Source organism: Protopterus annectens, chromosome 9.part0 (genome assembly GCF_019279795.1).
Source record: "Protopterus annectens isolate FY-2018-M chromosome 9.part0, PAN1.0, whole genome shotgun sequence".
Classification (NCBI taxonomy): Eukaryota; Metazoa; Chordata; order Ceratodontiformes; family Protopteridae; genus Protopterus; species Protopterus annectens.
The window spans coordinates 144,661,245-144,684,892 of record NC_056743.1 but is presented as its reverse complement, the minus strand read 5'-3'; the positions used below and the strand labels follow the sequence as shown (position 1 = coordinate 144,684,892).

Sequence of the window (23,648 nt, the reverse complement as noted above, 5' to 3'; positions counted from 1 at the left end):
CCACCAACTTCCAGATCTTTGAAAAGCTGTCTGGCCTCTGCAGTTACTCTTTCCCATCATGCCTTCAAATGCTGAAGAGATACTGCACTTGAAAAGAGAATAAAATACATAATCTGTCAATAATGACTAGTCCCAACTATGCCCACTCGCATGTAAAGCCTTTCCCATCTAATATAATATTATGTAGTATCTTTACTCATTGTCGTTCCTGCAGTGATCATGATCCTCATGGGTCTATATTAGCAAATCAAAGGAACTGAAATGTGAATACCATTTCATCGACAAGTGTCGGACTTGAGGGTAACTGAATGGCCACATAACCGATTTTTTTCTTAGGGAAAAAAAATTGGTAGGCCAACTACACACAACACACCAGTACAAACATAAAGTGAGGGGCTTCACTCCTACACCCTCAATGTGAGGGGGGGGCTGTGTCCCTCACACCCCCCTAACTAAATATACTAACTCCAAGATCACGCTACAGTGGGGAAAAGGGCAAATTCACAGTCATGGCCAACCGATTTTTTCCCTAGGAAAAAATTGGTGATCTGGCCGTTTGGTTACCTATGAGTTCAAAACGTGTGTCAATGAAACGGTATTCATGTTTCCATTCCTTCAATTTGCTAATATATAAATCCATCCTTACTACTAATGTAGTACCTAACTTGTCATTCCTGCAGTGATCAAGATCTTCATTGCCAATATAGTTCCCAACTCATTGTTGTTCCTGCAGTGATCACGATCCTCAATACCAATGTAGTGCCTAACTCATTGTTGTGCCTGCAGTGATCATGATCCTCGCTACTATTGTAGTACTTAACTTGTCATTCCTGCAGTGATCATGATCTACACCAGTGTAGCACCTAACTCGTTGTAGTTCCTGCTGTGATCATGATCCACATCAGTAATGTAATGACTAATTCATACTGTCTATATTATAACCTCAAATGATTAAAAGAGCGAACGCTCTTTAATTGACCCCTTAAAATCAAAAGCGCTAAATCCCAAACACACGGAACAGAGATTTTTTTTCCCCCCCAGAGAAAAAAAATCACTGGGCCATTTTTGGGACTTTGCCATTTCCTCCACTGTGGTGCAATCATGGAGTTGGTATATTTAACTAGGAGGGTTGTGGGTGTGTTTGGATTTTTTTTTTGAGGTGCAGCGATTTTTTTCCGTGGGGGAAAAAAAAAATCACTGTTGGTTGCATTTGGGATTTAGTGCTTTCAATTTTTAGGGGTGGATTACAGAGCATTCGCTCTTAATCATTCGAGGTTATAATATAGACCCTAATTCATACTTCCTGCAAAGATCAAGATACTCACTACTAATGTAGTGCCTAATTCGTTGTACTTGATGATGTGATCATGATCCTTTCTACTAATGTAATGCCTATTTCATTGTACTTCCTGCATTGATTTCCACCAAGAAGTTTATCAATTAATTTGTTACAGTGTGTAATCAACACTCCTTTTTCTATGATGAACTTGGTTTATTCGTTATTTTCAGAGTTGACCTCGGTCATTAAGCATGTGTTTATTTTTGGATCTGGTTACTGTGTGTGTCTACATTAAGCACAAGTGCACTCAGTTCTATTTCAGTAGTCATGTACAAAGTTGGTTGGACTGTATTTGAGCTGACCCTGGGAAATTTTCATTTCTGTATATGGGTCATATATTATGGCTGCTCCAATGGATTTTAATTTGTTTTTTGATGGGATGACTTTTAAGAAAAATACTTGATTGTTTCCCTATTTTTTTTTTTTTGATTTTTGTTTTGGGGAGGGGGGGGGTCCTGCAGATTCAAATGTGAAGGCATGGATTCCATGTTTATTAACACAAGAGGAACATAACATGAGTAAAGCATTTGCTGATCTGACATTGACTTCCAGGAAGTTGAGATCACATATTTGTCAAAGCACATCAACAACAGGGTATGGCACTTAAGGTGCTTGGAGTCTTTTTACTTTACAACCAGGTGTTAGAATTGAAGGATGACCATTCATGCAACAATGGGGAGCTATACAGAAGGCAGCCTCCTATATGTTTGACTGCTTAATTCGTTTCTATCGGTATTGTCAGTTTGAAAGAAGCTTTGATCAGTTATGTTATTCAAATTACTGTTTATCATAACCCTACTTCATTTACATCTTTGTTCAGCCAAATGCAGTCACTTAATTCTGAATTAGTCTCATAAACATGAGAAGTTTAGGTGGGATCTTAAGGACTGCAAGTTAGGATGGACATTCACTAACTGAAATCCAGAAAAACAGGGCATTTTTTTTGGTAGGAGGCAGAAGCAGTTCTCACGAGTGCCTGTCGGACGCTACCTGAGTTTTTCATTTCCGAATTGAAGTTGAAGTCTTCTAAAGCTAAGTACCCCATCGGGGATCCTTTTTTCTTACTCTATCCAATGTCAGAAAAGTTAACAATTGTCTCGCCTGTGGAAAGCAAATACCACACCGAGACTTTCATTCCTACTGTGTCACCTGTTTAGGCCCAGACCATGACATTCCCCACTGTCACTTTTGTGCTTTGTTCAACGCCAGAAATATATTTCATTGGGCCCTTATTGTAGCTAGATATATTTGCTGTCAGTCCTCGACTTCCGATATGGCTTCGGTAAGCCATCTGAGAACTGATCTCCCAAAAAAAAAAACAAGGATAAAGGCAGAGACAAGACCGCACAGGTCTAAAACTGCTGACGACACATCTGTTAAGCTAGTCATCAGTTCTCCAGTCCTCAGTGAGGTGCTTTCGCAGACCCTGATGCCTGCTTCTGTGGATTTGCAGCCCACTACCGAGACCCTTTTGGAGTCTGGTAAGCCGCAAGACTCTTCTTCGGCTAAGGATCCTGCGGATGTCTCTACCTTGGATGGGTCCGTAGCCACTGATCAGGCACCGACTTCCGAGGAAGTACTTTGCACTACCAATACTCGACACAGATCGACTTCTTTCGCATCTACAGTTCTTTTGAAAACTACCGAGTTTCTAAGGCCCAGGGTATGAACCACACCCAGAAAGACCCAAGTTCAGGCCCCTGCTTCCTTGCCTCAATCTCAAATGCTTAAAATGACAGAATACCTTATAATGCTTATCAGGGGAAGCCAGGCTACCCCTTTCAAAAGAAAAAGAGACTTATCCCCAGTAGTTTTATCTGAACAGGAGTCCGATGACTCTGACGCATCTGAATATGAAGATATGCAACCCCTCTCTGCTTATGAGGATTCTGATGCAGAGGAATCCATCCCTTCAGCCTCTCCACTCAAAGACTTTTCCTTTGGGGAAAGCCTACATACCTTAATGGAGCATTTGCAGTGTGAATATCAGGACTACCCTCAGTCAAAAAAGAGACTTCAGAATTCTTAGATCTTCCACACAGCAGACCTCTGACCATTCCTCCTGTCCTGGATGTTGTGGATGATATTTTTATGGAATCCAGTCTGATCCCTGACACCCTCCCTCCTGCTCCCAGGAAATCTGACAGGTACTATAGAGTCCCTGACTCTCACAAATTTCTTTTCAAAAATCCTACTGCTGACCCCGAGGTCCTCATTCAAGGACCTAAAGGAATCAAAGCAACTTCAGCTGAGAATCCCACCCCTTCAGATAGGGATTCCCAAGCATTAGACAGATGGGGTAAAAAAGTATACACCTCTGCTACCCTTGCTATTAGAGCACTAAATTGTCATTTCCATATGCTGAAATATCAGCAACATACCATTAAGCTCCTCAAACAAAAAATATCTTCTTTCCCTGCTTGTGCAGAAAATAGAGTTACAAGAGTTAATGCATTCTGCAAGTCAAGTAACCAAGCACACCTTACAATGTGGTTTTGATGCCCTAGAAGCATCTTGCAGGGCAGCAGTTACTGGTTCTGTACTTAGAAGACATGCTTGGCTTAAGGAACAGACCTTTCCAGACCATGTCCAATCCAGATTATTGGATGCACCCTTGCACAAAGACAACTTATTTGGCACCAAGGCAGAAGAGGTCCTAAAAAAGATGGAAGAGAAAGCTAAATCTATGCAGACAGACTTCTTAAAGGTCCAGCCACCAAGGTTCAGTAGGCATTGCCCTTCCAAGCACTGGTCCTTTCCTACCCCACTCCAGGTCAGCTCAGCCCAGACCCAGGGGAAGCAGGCCACCCGGACAACAGCCCCAGGGAATGCAGAGATCTAAGCAATGGAGTTCCTCTTCTTCAAAACCAGAGAGTTCAAAGCCACCCCTTATGGTAAGAGCTCGCAATGAATTTACACCTCCACCCCCTCCCTCTGCCCACCTACACTTGCCCCTAGGAGGAAAACCCTCCTTCCACACAAGCAACTGGGCCACCATTACCAACGACTGCTGGGTCCTCAACATAGTGTCCCAGGGATACAAATTTTACTTTCACATTCTGCTAACCGCAAAAGGGTTCCCAGATCTTCCCCCAAACCAGTGGGCAGAGGCCAAAAAGCAAGTCTTTTCCCTTCTCTCTATGAGGGCAGTAGAGCAAGTTCCTGCAGAACAGACAGGCCAAGGTTTCTACTCCAAACTCTTCCTGGTACGCAGAAAAGAGCGCACATAGCACCCCATGCTCAACCTATCCATACCTACGCTTCAGAGCAGGATCACTGCAATTTCAGTTATCTGTGCTTCCTGTTGGCTTATCCACTACTCCTAGAGTTTTTACAAAATGTCTGGCTCCCGCCATTGCTTTTTGCAGGCAAAGAAATATTCAAATTTACCCATACTTAGACGACTGCCTGATTCAGGCAGGCAGTCAGGAAAAGCTGCTAAAGCACCTGACCTTTGTAAAGGACCTACTGACCTCCCTGGGGTATACTATCAATGAAAAGAAATCAAAACTAGTACCCACACAACAAATTGTATTCCTGTGAGCAAGCCTGGATACAGCATCCCAGATGGCATTCCTTACACCAGAAAAACAAACCTACCTGACAATCTACTTCTCTCAAATAGCCACCAGGACCCAGTTATCCACAAGGAAAATCCTGCAAGTTCTAGGGTTCATGGCTACTTCCATTCTACTCATTCCATGTGCCAGACTGCATATGAGGAAACCACAATGGTACCTAAAAAGCCTTTGGTGTCAGCACTCGCAAGACCTGGAAACTCTTATACCAGTGATACCCTGTCTAAGGAAAGATTTTCTTTGGTGGGCAGCAGCATGCTTCCACAACAAGGGACTTCCCTTCTCACTAACCCATGCCACCCAGACCCTCACCACAGATGCATCAGACTATGCCTAGGGTGCACACCTGAATGGCAGCTGCATTCAGGGCCAATGGAGCCCAAATCAAAGACATCTGCACATCAACCAAAAAGAGATGTTAACTGTTCAGCCATGCCCTGACAGCTTTCAGACCTCTACTCTCCCTGGGGCCTCTGCTGATCAAAACAGACAACACCACAGTGATGTGGTACATCAACAAGCAGGGAGCAACTCACTGTTATCCTCTGTGCAGGCTCACCATGACCCTTTGGCACACAGCCGCAACCATGCAACTACACCTGTTAGCACAGTTCCTGCCAGGCTTCGTAAACTCTCTGGCAGACAATCTAAGCAGAAACCTGCTAGACCCGCACGAGTGGCAGCTAGACCAAAGAACCTTCACCCTTGTAACCCAGAAATGGGTCACCCCGAAGGTTGACCTCTTTGTCTCCAACTCCAATCATCAGCTCAGCAAATTCTGCACCAGGGAACCTCACAGCAAGGCCTGGAAAGTGGATGCTCTATCCTTCCAGTCAGTAAACCTCTCAGTCTATGCATTTCCCCCTGTACCACTCACTTCAAGGGTACTGCTCAAAATAAGGGAGGAAAAACCGAGGACAATCCTGATTGCCCCAGACTGGCCATGGCAGCACTGGTACCCACTGCTGCGCAGTCTGTCACCCCTGCCACCATGGCACCAACCTCAGATCCCAACACTCCTGACCCAGAGGAATGGAGAATTCATGCATCCCCAATTGCAGACCCTCAATCTGTCAGCCTGGCTTATTCCCTGACCTCTCCTCAAGCTGCGAGTCTAAGCAAATAAGTTCTAGATGTTATACATGAAGCCAGATGCCCTAGCATTAGAAAGTCTTATGCTGACAAGTGGAAAAGGTTTTGCACCTGGATCCAGGCTAAGGGAGCCGGAACAGCACAGCCCACCCTACCTCTCATCCTGGATTACCTGGTATACCTACTACACAAGGGGGACCTGAACTCTGTGTTGGAAAAGCTCACCCTGCCTCCCTTTGAACCTGCAGCTTCAGCAGAGTTAAAATTTCTCTCTTGGAAGACAGCCTTGCTTCAGGCCATCACTTCAGCTAGAAGAGTATCAGAGCTACAAGCACTTATGGCTGTAGAGCCATTCATCATTTTCCATGCTGACAGGGTCTTCCTCAGGACTAGCTCATCATTCATGCCAAAAGTGGTGTCCAGTGTAGCTCTCAACCAATCCATTCATTTGCCCACCTTTTTCCCTAACCCACAAGACAAGGGAGAAAGGATTTTGCACACTCTAGATGTGCACAGATAGCTCAGATTCTACCTAGACAGGACTAAATGTTTTAGAAAAACTGATCAATTGCTAGCCAGCTTAGGTGCAGAGGCAGAGGGCAAGGCCATATCCAAACAAGCAGTTTCCCAATGGATAGCACATTGCATCCATTTCTGCTACAAACAGCAAGGGGGTCAGGACACATTCCACCAGAGCAACCTCCACCTGTGCAGCTTTCCTCAGAGGGGTCTTCACCAGAAACATCCTGGAGGCTGCAACATGGACTTCTGTTCATACCTTTACCAAGCATTACCACCTGCTGATCTTCTCCAAATCCAAGGCAGGCTTTGGCACTGCAATCTTGCAGGGCATCCTAGCCAGCCCCCAGTCTTCTTGACTACCTCTACCCTTTTCTTCAGCTTTGGGAATCAACCCAAATGTGATGACTGCAACAGTGAAACATGAAGAACATAGTACAGTTGTGTACACTTACCATAAATGTAGATGTTCTAGTGTGTATTTACTGTTGCAGTCCTGGTTTCCCTCCCTCCATCCCTCTTGCCCCTCTCTCTCTCTCTCTCTCTCCTTACAAGGAATGTTTGATATTTACTTTCTACTGATGTTGGTGTTCCACCATAACCTAGCTCCTTATTGGGGGCTCCTGACATTTAGGGCAAGAAAAACTGATGTAATGGCATTGGCTGCCTGTTTTTATACCGCTGATGACCTGACGTCAGTCCTGTCGTAACAGTAACTGACACAGAAATACTAAGACTCTGGTATTTGGGCCGATTGGGGGCTACCCTGGCTGGGATAACAAAAATGTGATGACTGCAACAGTGAATACACTCAAACATCTACATTTATGGTAAGTGTACACAAATTTACTTTCCTCAGTCTGTATTTCCAGACAATTGCTTAGAGTCTGCAATATTTTTAAATATTATTAACTTATATTTATGTATTCTGATGTTTTCTTATTACAGTAATATCTTGGAGCTTTTTTCTTTGTGTTCATATGCATGCATGTAATGTGTTTTTTAGATTGTCTCCCTCTTATTGACAGTCCTTGATAAAACACAGACATTTTTGTCCTTTTCATAATAAGTCTGCTATTCTTATATACCCTCTGTTGATTGCTAATGAACAGTGCTAGTATTAGAGGCAGTAAGTCCTATTCACCCATTGAACAGTCTTAAGATCATTTCTGTTTGTTACTTTTTAGATGTTCATTGGATAATGCTTTTTAATTTCAAGGTAGTACTGCATTTCTTTTCAAGCTGTCTTCAGATGTCTTTCAAATAATCGTAAACACTTTGAAAACGTGAGGAAACTGATCTGGTATTTTGTACTCTCTTCAGCATTCTGTGCTACTCATTTAATGCTTACATTTCCCACTACTCCTCCCTTCCTTTTGGGATATCTATTGATTTTTTTGTTAGTTTTGACATACCAGGAGTTTATGCAATTTTCTAATATAACCCCCCCCCCACACACACACACACACACACACTTGTGTTGCATGCTGTTTTTCTTAGTGTCTGTTATATCATTATATAAATAAACTATCACCATTTCTCTCATGTAACATGTCTTAGGGCTATTTTCATTTGTTGAAATTCTAACCAATCTGGTCTGAGCAACTCAGAGTTTTTACTGAAACTTTCCAAAGAGTGCATATTCTTTTGTCTACTCCTTCCTCGAAAGGCTTTAGAAGGATTATTTTGTACTTCGTTGAGGCTGATTTGGCCTTTGGACATGGATTCCATACTAAGAACTAGTAAAGATGCTGGGTATATTATATGCAAGTAGTGGACAAATCAACTAGAGATTATAAAGTTCTAGATTTAGTTTGGGACAAGGATGTGGACACAGTTACCAAATAAGCAAATGAGGCAGAAGTGATTTGACATTTGGGATGTCATCCAGTAAACATAATAAGAACAGGTCTCAGGACTCAAGTACAAAGTTTGATGATTAGTGAAAAATACTACTATATTCAAAATGAATATTGCTAACGTCCGCACTGGTTAACAAAAAATATTATCTAAGTGATTGAGGTGTTAGAAGAAATCTGAAGACAGCAGTATTAGTGTGGCTAAAGATGAAAACATAATACCCAGTTAAGAACATTTAGCATCCATTTTTTTTAGAAAAGGTTTCAGCTCTTTCCAATTGCTCTTTACCAAACAAAATCAAGATGTATGAGTGCCCTGGTATGTGTCCCACTGTCTCACCCATATTAGTTGAAGAAATACTAAAAATCAATCAACTAATTGGCCAGATAATTTTAATAGTTTTTTTTTTTTTTTTTGTTAACTTTAAAACAAATTTCTAGCTCCCCTGTATACAGTTGCTTTTCCAAATGACCTTGGGAATGTTTATTTTCCTCACACATGGACAAATGCTATCATTATCCTCGAAAAGAAAGGTGACACTTAAAACTCTGTTGACAACTTTAGATCAATACGTTTGAGCAGCAGAATTGGAAAATGCTTAGAACTAGTATTATACAAGTCAATGAAAGAGCAAATTAGTTTAGATCTAAATATTTATCAGTGTGGTTTTATGGATGATCTAGTATGACTAATTTGATCAGTGTTTACCAAGACATCTGGGCAGTGATTGACAAGGGACTGCCTGTGTTTATGTGTTTGAATTTATCAAGGATTTTTATTCTGTTCCCCATCATGTGTTAATTAAAACAAATACATAATATAAATGTTAACTAGTGCATAACAAGATGAATAGGCATGTGGTTAACAGCTTGATCATTTAGAGTTAGAGTTATTAAAAGCATTTTAAAGGATATACTCTTCAGAAAAGCTGTCATGCAAGCATTGGTTTTTGGCCTGGTTCTCAAAATAATTAATTTATGACTTCCCTGAAGAAGAAAGAGTTTGAGTCAGCAAGCTTGCTGAGGATTCAAAACAAAGGTCAGTTGTGAAATACTAAGAATATTGTTCAAGGATTCAAACTTCCCTGGAAAATTTATACCTGTGGTTTAGGTGTAATGATATGAATTTCAGTACAAGCACAATAAAGATTATTCACTTTGAAAATAACAACTTAGATTATCAATATACTCTAAATAATGCATTTTTCAGTGAAGAAATGCAAGATAAAAGATCTAGGGGTTGCTTTCGACAATGAGTTCACTTATGATAGTGTACATCAAGACATCAGGAAATATTTCTCTGGTTAAAAGGAGATTTTTCTGTAGCATATTTAGTAGGGATTAGAGAGTCCTTCTCACATTCTGCAAGTTGATAGTTAGACCCTACATTCAGTTTTGTGCCACAGCCTGCATGTATATATTTATTTATTTAACATTTGTTTACCTGGAAAGTCTGACTGGGTCAGAGCCCATTTTCAGTGGAGGGCCCGGGAGGAATGCTCCAGACACATGCCTTTGGAATCTAGGAGGAAACTAGAGCACCCACAGGAAACCCATGGCAACACAGGAATGACATGCAGACTCCATGCAAAAGGTACCCCAGCCGAGAATCGAACTGAAAAACCTCTTGCTGTGAGGCAACGGTGCTAACTGCTGCACGACTGCATTTCCTAATAGTGAACCCTGTTGATGAGACTAAAAAGAATCATAATTGCTTTATAAGTCATATCAGTAGAGTTAAACACCCTGGGATATGAAGCTAGTTTGTCTCTGTACTGTATTATCTCTAGTCTAAAAATTGGTGATTATATTATAATCCATAAAGGCCTAAGAAACATTTCACTAACTACATTAGAGATGGAGTTTGGATAAAACCATGCTGGAGCAAAAAAAGTTGGTCTTTTGTCAGTTATCCGACTTTTAGAAATACTCTAGAATAAGCTATTTCCATGGTAGAGCAGTTTTTCTTTGAAATGTCTTACCATTACAAATAAATGCAGTCAAAGGTTTGGAAACATTTATAAAAATAGATCATTATTTTTGAAGTAAGGCTTTTACATATCCACTAACAGACAAACTCAAAGTATTGAGGGCTTCAGTTTGGATTATTAACTTTTAACATTAATCCCTCTTATACCTGCCCAAAGTTACCAAATAACATTCAACTCAAACTGTTAGGTAACTGCAGATTGACTTGTTCAAAAGTATCTAAAGAAATATTTTCCAACCCCACTTCTCTACAAAACTTCCCCATTATGTTTTCTCTCATGTTGAAAATAATTCCAGTTTAAGCCTACCCGATTTCCTCCTCTTCCATAGTTCATTGTTGTTATGTTTATATCCATTTCTGCATTCCTAGTTTTTCATCCTTTAATAAATTTGATGTCACAATTAAGACAATCTAATGGTGTCACAATGAAGACAATCTAATGGAAGTCCTGCATTCCCAATTCATGTCCATCACTTGGCATCCTTAATCTTTGTTTGCTTATGCTACTTCCATTCCATCCCCAAATAAGCTAATCACAGAATGTGTGAAGTTTTAGGCCCGTTTGCTATTAAAACTTGAGAAGATACCCAAGTAATGTAAAGCTTTTGGTAAATTATTCATCTGTACAATTTCAATATGATCTACAAATGTTGAAGCTTTACTATACACTTACCCAAATGAGTGAGATCTGTAGATACAGTTCTTCAAAATTAATCCTTAATAAATCCATCTAAGATTCATGAACCATAATCCTCAAGAATTTCAACTCTAAATTTCTTCCAATTTAGTCTTTCTTTAAGAGGTTCTCCACCCTAACTCCTGTAGGCTGTACTCTCATTGACGAATTTGTACTTCAATCCCAGGTCTTCTCCAAAAGACTCAAAATATTTCATAAGACAAGTAGGTCCATGTCAAGTCTGATTTAAGTCTGCAGTCATTTTTGAATAACTGAAATAGTTTCCAGCTTATCTCTACATTTTATATCATACCTGATGTCTCACGTGCTAGTAAAAGTAAGTTTGTTAACAAGTGGAGTTCTTGTTAATACTTCTGTCCACTGACACTTGTAAGTGCCTTCAGCACACTCGTTCCCTAATGGCTAAGCTTATTACTTGGTTTGCTTCCTTGCAGAGGTAAGGAGAATTATGCAGTAGGCAGCAAGTCAGGCTACATATCTAGGAGACGATCCTTATCCCTCCTCAGTGAATAGTCATTCGTCGAACACGTATTCATCGAATTATTAATTTTAACTAGGGCAAACCAGCGGTTGGCCAGCATCTGGAATTTGCCCTTTCCTCACTATAGTGCAATCTCGGAGTTGGTATATTTAGTTGGGGGTGGGTGGTGCAGCCCCTGACATTGAGGGGTGTGGAGGGTGTAGACCCCCACCTTGGCAGGTTTTAAACTTAGTTTTTTTTTTGTGTGATCACTCGGTTGGCCAACCACTTGTTTCTGCTGCTTAAAGTTTGCCATTTGATGATGAGTGGCTTTGATTAATAGGTGTTCGACAAATGGCAATTCACTGAATAGTCATTCGATGAACTGATATAGAACTTTTGTGTGCTACACTGTGTGCTCCTTCTAGGAGGTGTTTGTGCGCTACCACACGTTGAGTGCTCTCGAGTTTTGCTTCACCCACAGCATGTGCACTATAAGCTGTTTGTTGTGGGTGGTACATCTTTACTCCTGTAGGTATTGCCAGTCCAGTGAGCCTACACCCAGAATGAACAAAGCTGCATCAGCTGTTAACTCCTATCTTCCCCTAACTGCACCACCCAGTACTCATGTCACTGGTCAAATGCAGTACCTCCTTGTTTTTGAATGTCAGCCCCTTAACGAGGGCTATTCGCAAGTACTAATCTGTAGTTTAATGGGCAAATTTACTCCCTAGCTTCTTAAATTATAATTTATTATTTGTAGGCTGTGCTAAACTATGTTATATTAATACTTGTTCATGTTGATTTACTCCCCGGTTTACTGTTAATACGTATACAAAATGTGACTGTATTTCTCCATTGTCCCCTTATCCAGATCCTCCTAAATACCACAATAGTGTTGTAATGCCCAAACTGTGTTAATTTTCATGCACCTCTCCACTTCTATAAAGCCTCATGTATATCTTACTGCCAGTAACATCCCTCAAATCTTATTTATTTACTGTCTTCAGTCCAGTGCTATACAGCATGTGTAACTCTTGTATCTTAAGCTGGTAACCTTTTAATTGACTTAATTTAGGGTCATGCAGAGACCATGCCAGTAGTCCCTGCATTTCCAAATCTGTTATGTACACACAGGACCAAAGATGCAACCTTTGTTTCACCTCAAATAAATCAGAACTCCTCAAATCCACCCTCTGACAGTGCCTGATAACCCTTCTAAATCACTTCCATCATGATATAGGGTGTTTGTGCAGACTTCAAGGTAAGCACTTATTTTTGTATATATTGCATTTTTTTTAGATTCCAAAGGAGACAGCTTTTTCTTGCTGGCACTAAATCATACTTACAATCTTTTGGTTTTCTCAACTTCAGTATCTAACATTCTCATTATATATTTTCATTACAGCTACAATGCTGTGATTTTCAGACCCATCAACAGGGGTTCCCTTGCACATTCCCCTTTATTTAACTACATTAGCTCTGAGTGATGCACTGGAACTCCAGGGCTTTATAGTGATCAATAAGAGCTCTAAAGAAAATCTCCCTCCCTTGTTGTGTCCCCATTAATTACTTTTTCGTTAGAGAAAGTTCATTGTTCTGATTAATGAACTAATCACATTCTTCTGTTCTAATCCAGCCTTGCCCAAAAAAAAAGAAAGAAAATGTTTAAAGTAATCACGCCTTACTTATGATTGCATATGAAGTTATAAGGGCCAAATAAGATGAAAGGTATTTCAGTACTTATGAATGCATTCAACTCCCCACTCAAAGCAAAAAAAGAAAAGAAAAACACAAACCCACTATTACATTATAAGAAATGATACAGGACATATGTTTCGAGAAGTTTCTGATATGATAAGGCAGGAATATGACAGATGAAACAGGATTAATTAAAAATACACACAGACAGAAACACATACACACATATGCATATATGGGAAAAATATCTGCAGGAGGCATTAGAGGGCTATGCGTCACATTTGTAGAGGATGTGGTGGATGCAACTTACTTGCATACATACAAACAACTAGACAAAACAAACTGCTGAAGTTAAACCTGGAATACAAATGCTCTGGCAAGCGCACTATAGCTGAAGAATGAATATAGATATCTGTCTGTAAAATGATTAAATCATTGTGACATTTTCAGGAACTTTCAGTAGATTATTGAATTGTAACTGTGGAAAACGAAATTCAGCCATTGTAAATCACTGTAATTTTCTGTGTTATATAAATAAAAAATGTAAATCTCAGTCTAATTTGGTAATGCTAATTTTCATATGATCCAGTTAGGTGAGCAGAATCTGAGTACAAAGCCACACTAGTATAGTTACACAAATGTAAAACTGGCATACCTGTCTGCAATCTTGCTTGGTAAAAGAAAGGATATTTACACATATGAAGCCCTCTCTGGATATAACGGTTTCCATTATACTTTTATGAGCTCCAAACCTCAGATAATGAAGTCATGAAAAGTACAGTGTGAACCATATTGTGCATCAATTTGCACAGTTAAACTAAGTGACAAGTAAGTCCATCGTATGCTTCCATTTGTTTTGTAATATAAAAAAGTGCTTACTGGTGAAAACACCTTAAGGCCATCACCCAACAGCATTGGCTGTCCCCAAACCATTACTTATTCTTGTATGTACAACCATTGCTCAGTCTCTATTTGGCACAGTGGAACTGTTGTTAACACCACTGTTCTCTAGGTTGGTTCATGGCTGAAATGCCTTGTGTGGCAACTTTATCATGTCCTCCTGCATTTCCATGTGCTTTTGTCATTTGCTGTGCTGTTCTCTCCATAGGTCAAAAACTGACCTGGCACTCCTCCAAATTGATACTGTAGGTGTATGTGTAACTTGTTTGCAAATTGTGCGCATGTGTCTGTAATGACCTGTTGTGTCCCGTCCAGAATCAGTTTGCTGTCTTGGACCCCCAGGGTACCAGGAAACCATTTTGACTTCCCACTGACACTGAACTGTGCTCCGTGAATTCTCAGAGAATGAATCAAAGAACCCTTAGGTAGTGCTCTTTGTGAAGATCGCATGATTGACAAAATTGACAACTGCCTATGGTCAGGTACCTTTCCTTGCAGATAACTTTCTTTTTAACATAGCGTAAACCATCTTTGTAGAGTATCTAGAGACTGCTCTGTACCTGAATAGTAAAGTTTCAGTCCTTCATTTGTTTTTGCAAACATTTTTTAAACAGAATGGCATTAAGATTTTTTTGCAACTTGTATTTGTAAAACTTATATTTTCCAAGTTAAAACTACCATTCCTTTTGTTAAATTTTTTTTTTTAATACTTTCCTGTTACAGACACTTTTAGAACTTGGCGCATCCCCTGATTATAAAGACAGCCGTGGATTGACAGCACTCTATCACACAACAATGGTGGGAGGAGACCCTTACTGTTGTGAGCTCTTACTTCATGAACATGCCACTATCAGCTGCAAGGATGAAAATGCATGGCAAGAAATCCATCAGGTAAATATCTTATGTCAAATAAACAGGCAGATGATGAGCTCTGAAAATGCTGATATCTTCATTTGCTCATTGTTGATTACTACAGATTTATAATATTGGAATATTATATTTTTGTTTATTGATTCCTGGTTGCATTTTAACCTTTTGAAAGGTATGCCATCATGACATTTGAGAATTTAATCTTTTGTTTTAAGCAGATTTTACAAAATGAATCTTTCCAGACTCTGAAGACATATTTTCTATTTTCTTGATTATTAAAATATAATAGACTTAGATTTTTTTCTTTCATGTATTAAAAAAATTCTGTAGATCAGCCAGAAAACTGTCTCAAATGCAGTTATTGGGGAATTTGGATAACAGAAGGCCTACCCAAAATAGCAGTCTTGCAACACAATAATGATATAATTCTACATTTGGAGTGAAACTAAAGTCCTTCTGATAGTAGAGGATGAATTTGACTCACTCCATCTTTAATCAGGCTCTTCTCTCTATATCACATGGGAAACTAGCTTTGATGATGGGGTACATAGTTGTAGGACCCTCAATAGTTATTTTGGTAAAGACCCAGAAGATGGATAGGAAAGAAAAGGATACAATAAAGACCATATTTTCCGAAGGCAGTAAATGAACAGTGGGGTATTGCCAAGTTTCTTTGAGGATTCTTCCTATTTGATATGTTTTGTACCTAATATTACATGATTTGAAAATCATGACACACTGTTAATGACAGCAAAATATATACAATGATTATGTAAGAGGAAAGGAACATTTAGTATACCTGACTGCCCATTGGGCAGATATGTTACATCAAGGACACTGTACAAGAAAATATGTGTACTATCAGGGGTAAGTTGGAGGTGATGTAATGAGTGGCAAAGTGGCTGAGGAGAAGACTAATGAAAAAAGGTGTCACCCTCTGATTATACCCCTCTATGAGCAGTCAAGTAACTTAGTGACATCTGGCTATGCAAAGTCTAGTAAAATTCTGCTTTGTATGGTATGCTAATTGAGATGGACTCAGTGGAAACAGATGTCATTCTCTATTGTACAAGGATCCAGTACAATATCATATGAAGCGCTGAATTCAGATTTGAAACCATACATGCAAGAGTCTCAAGTTAAATGACCACGATGGCTGTATGAGAACTGCCATTGTCAGCCAAGGGTTACAGTCTCAAAAATGAAAAGAAATTCCATCAGTGCACCTATGAATGTAGTTTAGTAGCTGCCCTCACCAGGAATTGTGCTTATGTCAAGGCGGCTTGAGGCTTGTGAGCTACGAGTTTAAGATACCTGATTATTGCACAGAAAAGTGAATTAGTTGATGTTATAAAAAAATGTATAGGGTGTATGGTCATTTTTGACAAATGTTGTTTTGACACATGTAACAAGAACTCCTGTGCTGAGCAGAATAATAATGACAGTGAGTCTGGAATGCAGTTAGTAGAAAGTTTAACATCTGAGTTAATAAAGTAAGAATATTTAGAAAGTAGGAATGTAGGTCAGAGGAGTGACTAGCCAGAAAAAGGGCTTCACTATGGTCAAGCATAAGGGCTTTAGGTGGTTGGCAATATGCCTGTATTTTTTTTATTCCTTGCCCCTGCTGGACCAGTACATGCCCCCCTGGTTATGCAACCCTTGGTAGCAAACGGGAGAGAACTGAACGGGGAAGAGTGTGTTTTGACTTGTATTATCCTGCCTTACTGATGCCACTGCTGGTGGTCAGTAAGACAGCAGTTGGGTGGAAATCATAGTCAGCAGCATCACATATATAAGTGACAATATTTTTCTATACTCTACCCCAGCATGCACATGTTTTGCACGGTAGGCTGGTCAGTAATTAAATATAGCCCATGAGGACATGCCCATTCCAGATCCTAGGTCGCAGGTTATTGGCCTCTGTGAGTCTTAGTTTTCACCAGCGTTCAGTAAGCACATCCATCCCATTAGGAGCATCCGATCTCCCCTACCAGCTCCAACAAGTCGCCAACAACTCCAGTCGCTTAATCCATTGTCAGGGCTTCATTTCTCTATGCCAGCACGGCTGTCTGATAACTTGCAATAATTAATGACTGTGTCATGGAGGGGAAGTGGAAGTATCTTCCACAAAGGAGCTATTTGCAGAAGTTGGTTAAACATTATTTAAATGTTCGTGTCTATTAATCCAAAATGTTTTCACTTTTCTTCATGATATTTGTGTGCGATATTACTTTCACTCTCATACTGTTTAGAATAGTCATAATTCTAGTCAACACATTATATGTAATTGGAGTAAGTGCTCCATTATCTTTGCATGTAAGCAACTTCCAGAATTCATGATTATTTATATGCTACTGTCAATTTAAATTCTGCATTTGATTTTTCTTCAGCAAAAGCATAAAAAGGGTAAATGAGAGTGCCTAACAGTCCATCTGCTCTAGTTAGATGCTACAACCCGATGAGTGAAAACAAAATATTTCCCAGCAGGTTAGCAAAGGTATCCGTTATCCATCCAACCTGCCTGTGTGATTGCATAAAGTTACATTTGATGAAAATGCCACTTTGAATTACAAATGTGCTGGTTCAAATCAGTTCAGGGAAAAAGGACATTTGACTGCAGTTTTGACAGAATCTATGCCATTTCTCTCTTGACTGCAGAGAAACAGTATTTTATTGACTTTCACTGTAATGCTAACATAAGACTGACAAATGTGCTTTTGCCCTGAAAAGATGAACCAACAGGTGAAAGAATAAATAGTTGAACGTTTTATGCTGTTGCTGCAGATACATTAACAGCAGACCTGAAAGAGGTGTTAGTTGAAAACAGTATGCCATTATTAAGGTTACACTGTATAAATATTTATGCGTAACACACAGTATTTTCATGAATCATAAGGATTGCAGGGGGATTTCTACAGTAATGTAATTAGACTACATTTACACTTTTAGGAACAGAATATTGCATCTGTATAGACCATAACAACGGACATATTGACGTTCTGGTCACAAGTGCTGTAAGAACTTTTGTCTGAATGCTAGGTACTTTTTAATACCGCTTACATCTTGAGGTGGAACATTCCGTGTTGCATGGTGGAACATTCCGTGTTGCATGGATATCTTTTCAAGGATTGTTCTCCTAGTGCTTCATTATATGGAGGCCTCCATAATGAGGGATGTGTCTGAATTTGTTGATCTAAGGGATTAAGATGTGGGTCTCATAAGTACTTTGGGGGCTAGGAGGGGACAGTAACCATAATCCAGTAATATAAATATTAGATAATTTAATTTTCGGACAGCTTTGACAGTAACCGAAGTCCACTATACTATTTTTGAAGGTGAGCTATGATGCTTCCTTTCACCAGCTAAAGCAATAAATATTTGCTGGAGTTTGCAGAGATTTTGTATTATAGGTAGAATTTAGGGAAATATTTGGACAAATGTATATAAGTTTGAGAACTGACATCTCCTCACGCCCCTTGGGTGAATTTGTATGCATATGTTGTTGTAGGGTTTTTTATATTTGGTAGTGTGTGTGTGTGTGTGTGTGTGTGTGTGTGTGTGTGTGTGTGTGTGTGTGTGTGTGTGTGTGTGTGTGTTTGGGTGGGGTCTGTATCTGTTAGGGTAAAGCTTGTTGCTCAAAGAATATTCCTAGATGTCTTTTCTGCACAGATGCAAGGGCTGTATTACTTTAATCATCTTTTATTTGCAAGTTCTGAGAGTGATAAAGATTAATATCTGTTCAGAAATTAGTGAAATTGATTTACCCTCATTAAGATTTTTTTTAGCTTCTTTAAATTTTGAATTTATAAATATTAACTACATTATTTAAAAAATGACTAGCCAGAATATAAGGAAACGAAAAACATGAGCTGATGTATTTGAATATATTGACACATTTTGAATACTATATATTATAGATATTAATTTTGCCACCTTTCTTATATGATGACCTAGAATTGCACGATTAGCTTCACCACCCTTCCCTCTTTCTAAGTGCTATGAGAGGTATCTGTTTCTAAAGATCTTTACTTACAGGACAGTTAGATCACTTTTCTAAGTGCTTTAATTGTCTCCAGTACTTTAATCATAACTAATGGTATAAAACTGAATCCTGGACCTCTATGCAAAATGTTTTTTCATGCTACTTGCTTTTTATTGAATTGATAAGGCATTGTGGGAAATGTGAAGAAAGGCAAGTACTGCATCAGACTCTTCATTGGTCTTAACTATCCAGTATGCTTACTGTGCCAGATGTCCAGTTTATTCCGAGAATAATCATCCACAAGATCCTGAAAGCTGCATCAGAACAGCAGAATACAAAAGAGGAGACATGTTGGGAGGGATTATGTTAATTAAACGTATGTATTCTAGTAGTTGGTAAGGATTCATACATACTTCTAGGAATTGAAGAGTCAGATATTGGAATCTCAAAAGGATGAGAAGCAACCTGTTAGCTTGTTTCATGTTCATTCCTTCAATCAATGGCTTCCTTGTCCTGACTAGTTTACTGCAGAGATGTCAGTTTTTGGCATGTATCATTTTACCTATGCATGCGTTTATGTATATGTCTGTCTGTCCTGTTTGTTTATTTTCAAGTTGTGATGAGGTAACTAAATGTTAACCGGGAACATTTAATTTGGGGTTGTTGCTATTTTACTGTGTTGTTAATAAGTCATAAAATATATGTTACACTGTTTCCTAGTTTGATTTAACTTCATGTCTCACACTATACTTAAGAATTATACATTGAGAAACCATACACCACTGGACTGGAATGTTGGTACCTATTTGGACAGGTATATTTTTGAATCCCTACATTGATCACATAACTTGGATTTGTCTGGATCTGCAGGAACCTTTGCACTGTTATTTACATTTTCTGGGAGTTTTGCACTGCTTCACGTAAACTGGGTTTACATTACTGAAAAACAAAACATAGCTTCTTGCTGTGGGTACTGCTGTTAACGTCACCAGATCTTTCACTGAATTTACAGACTTCATACAGGCTTATGCATTTTTACATTTTCTATAGAGAAACAATCTTCCTATAACATACAAATTAATTAACTTTGAGATTAATCTGTCTCTCAGTGAAAAAGGAGTGTCCCAGTGCAATGATTTCTGAGCACGTTGGCACCATGCACCAACACGTGCGGACACACTGCTTTCAGAATAAAACATAGCAGTGCTTCTGTAAGGTACAGAGCCCCAACATACATACATACAACTAATGTACTCAATTCCTAGATCACTATACTTGAGAGTCACATAGAAAGATACTGCCCCAACTGCAATAGTCTGTGAGTACTGAGATATGTTCCAGATTGCACCAATATGACTGTAATGAGTGCAACAAGGCAACTTAAAGTGATGTTATATAACTCTTGAAGAATATAGCCATGCTGCTCACCACCTTCAGGAAATGGATACATAGTTTCCGCTCAGAAAAATCAATCCTCAGTTGTGAATTCTTCTGTATGTCATATTCATTAAAGCAAGGCGTTATTAATCTCACTTTGACAAAGTGTATGTCTAGCCACAGTGCATGCAAAGGACATGGAGTCAAATAAATGGATGTCATATTCATTTGGTTGTTTCAGTCAAGTGAAAGATCTCTTACTGCACAATACTGGAATCTAATGCCAAAAAGAAGACCCTAGTTCCCACCTATCACCCCCCCCCCCACACACACACGCACACACACACACAAAATCTCAGTTTGCTAAGTTCTGATGTTTGCAAAACAGTTGGGAAACAAAATTTGAAGAGTAAAATACACTATTCTCCTACCCTAGAAAGAGTTTAGTTTGGACAGTCCTAAATTGTTTCAGATTGTCGTCAGCATTCTAAAAGTTTAACCCCGTGTAATAAGCTGCGTTTCCCTACAGTGATGTAAATGGTTCCGCTTTTGATAAAACCTACTACACTCAGCTGTGGTCAGTTGTTGATTGACCAAATGCTGTACTTCTACTTTATCCAATGGAATCTTGAGGCATTTCAAATGTAACTTCTTGAATGCTTCTGGAAATCTGGTCAGGAAGTTACTCATGTGCTAGTTGTAAAGGACAGCAGGTTCTCAAAGGATTATGTGATGTCTCTAGCCTTAAAATGTCTTTTTTTTGCTTTAACTCTCCATGTTAAATATCTTTAACAACCTTTCCTCATTCATAAGGACAGCCACATTTTTCAGAAAGGCATCCAAGGTAGATAAACATTTATTAATGACACAGGAAATATGGAAAGTTATTGCCTGCCCGACTCATGCTCTGTTGGTAGCAAGAGTTAATAAATGTGTGTTAGTCTGTTATCTAATACCATTCACTAGCTTGAACCCCATCTTCTGCTGAGCTTGTCCTTCAGAAGAATGGCTACAGCTACTACTGCTTTAGGCTTCCTTATAAAACATGTGAAATGTATCTATATATCAATCAAGTCATTCTCAAACCCTTTTTCCATTTTTTGCACATGGGGACAAGGTGTAACTTCAACAGTGACAATCATCTTTAGAAGAGAGATATTTTGCCAGTGACAGAGTAGTTTTGGCCTCAGTGTGGCTTTTTACGTTTTGTCAGTAACAGTCTTCTCTGAGACAAAAAATTTAGTGTTTCAGTTCATAGTGAGTTATATATGAAATTACCTAAATATGTGCCTTTGTTGAAGGTTGGGCGTCGAGCTGGCACCTCGGCATTTCGTAAAAATCTACTGCCAATCATTAACGGACCGGAGTTCCGCTGTTGCTACCCCTTACTGGGTAAAAGCCGAAAGACAAACAACAACCTAAATACATGAATGATTCCCAAACAGGTTTTCTAGGACAACTTTTTCCATATTTGTCAGTGAAGTAATTTTTCATCTTCACTCACTACATGCATTTTATATATATATATATATATATATATATATATATATATATATATATATATATATATATATATATATATATATATATGGTTCCCCTTCATATGATTGAATATCTGTAAACTCCAAATTCATAGACTCGAAACCAGCATCTCGAATTTAGAGAAACTCGAACATTTGAAACAGACAAAAAAAAATTAACACCTTTCAAATGTTTTCGCAGGGGGGCTTCACCCCTCTGCACCCCTCACATGGGGGGTCTGTGACCCCCACACCCCCCACTTAAATATACCTACTCCAAGATCGCACTATAGTGAGGGAAAGGGAAATCTCCCATTCTGCGCTATACACATAAGTGCAAAACGGAAGATTTTCCATCCCTCTGCTATAGTACTGTCACGGAACATTCACATATAAACTGCTAGGGTACAGGGGGACCTGGCCCCCATGCAATAAGGTAAGTTAACTCTCTATTTTTTTAAACCTAAGGCTCCCATTCACAATTTCGAGTGAATGGAAGTTCGAGATTCTGGTCTCAAGATTATGAATTTCGAGCTTCCATCCATTCAATCTTGTGATGGGGAGCTCTATATATATATATATATATATATATATATATATATATATATATATATAAACACCGACATGCAAAAGCACCAACAACGAGATAACCGACACCACAAAATTGAAAGTTCAAAAACACGAAACTTCACATGCCCGACAAACCACAATCCCGACAATCAGCAAAACAAAACAAATACCTTTTCCGTAAAACACACACACAACACAAGCACACCAAAAACCTTACAAACCTACACTAAACCTTACATACACAACTATCTATGCACTAACCTTAACCCAAACCCTAACCCTAAGGTCCGTCACTATCGCACACTCACCTAACCCACGCCCTAACCCTAATTCACTTAACCCGCCCCAACCTTAAAGTCTGTCACTATTGCACACTTACCTTACCCGCACCCTGACCCTAACGTCCGTCACTATCTCACACTTACCTTAACATGCCGGTGTTCTCAGCGTTGGGATTTTCAATCATCTGTCATATCCGTTGTCAATCTTCTGGTGTCTGTTATCTCATTGTCGGCGTTGACAGTGTTCAGTGTTTTCAGGTAGGCCCGTATATATATATATATATATATATATATATACATATATGACATCAATATTTTATTCTACAGCACTTGATTGGTTTAAAGAAAAAGGTTTTTTAGACCATGCACAGAGCACTACAGCGAAATGCAATACGAACTTTTAAAAGCTGGTATTGCTTTAAAGAGAGATTGTGATGGGATGATCATGCCGCAACACTCTGTGCCAAAAGCAGCTGCCCCACTCGCCTCTCCCTAGCTTTGCTACTGAGCTATATGCCTATAGAGCTACTCACCCATTGACCAGTAAACTAAAAATATGCAAACAATGGACAAGACACCAAAACTTACACTGCATAGCATCTGACATCTGCCATGGCTTCTTCATACCTGTTTAGAGGGTTAATACTGCACTTGTCTCTGACAGAAAGTTGAAGACTTTAGAATGGTTAATAAAGTTAACTTTAATATTGATTTAATTGCCCATATTCCCCCTTTTTAGTGCTTATGAGAAGAGTTGTAGGTTGGAATATTCTACTGTGGCCTTTTAGAAAAATCTGTTATAATAAATGATTCAGTGATTTTCTGAGAGACATGAGTTAACGAGATCAGACCAGAGATTAAGGCAGACAGAATAACAAATTTGTACTTTATTTGTTTCACTTTTGTTAAGGCT

The 23,648-nt window shown here is 39.1% G+C and overlaps 1 protein-coding gene across 1 annotated transcript in view; it reads left to right on the top strand.

The window, feature by feature from the left end:
* LOC122810502 (SH3 and multiple ankyrin repeat domains protein 1-like) overlaps window positions 1-23,648 on the top strand; it is a 4,213,494-nt gene that overhangs the window by 2,036,294 nt on the left and 2,153,552 nt on the right. Inside the window, exon 9 of the mRNA XM_044082083.1 lies at window positions 14,859-15,026. Coding sequence (XP_043938018.1) covers window positions 14,859-15,026 — 168 coding nt within the window. The remainder of the gene's footprint in view (window positions 1-14,858; window positions 15,027-23,648) is intronic.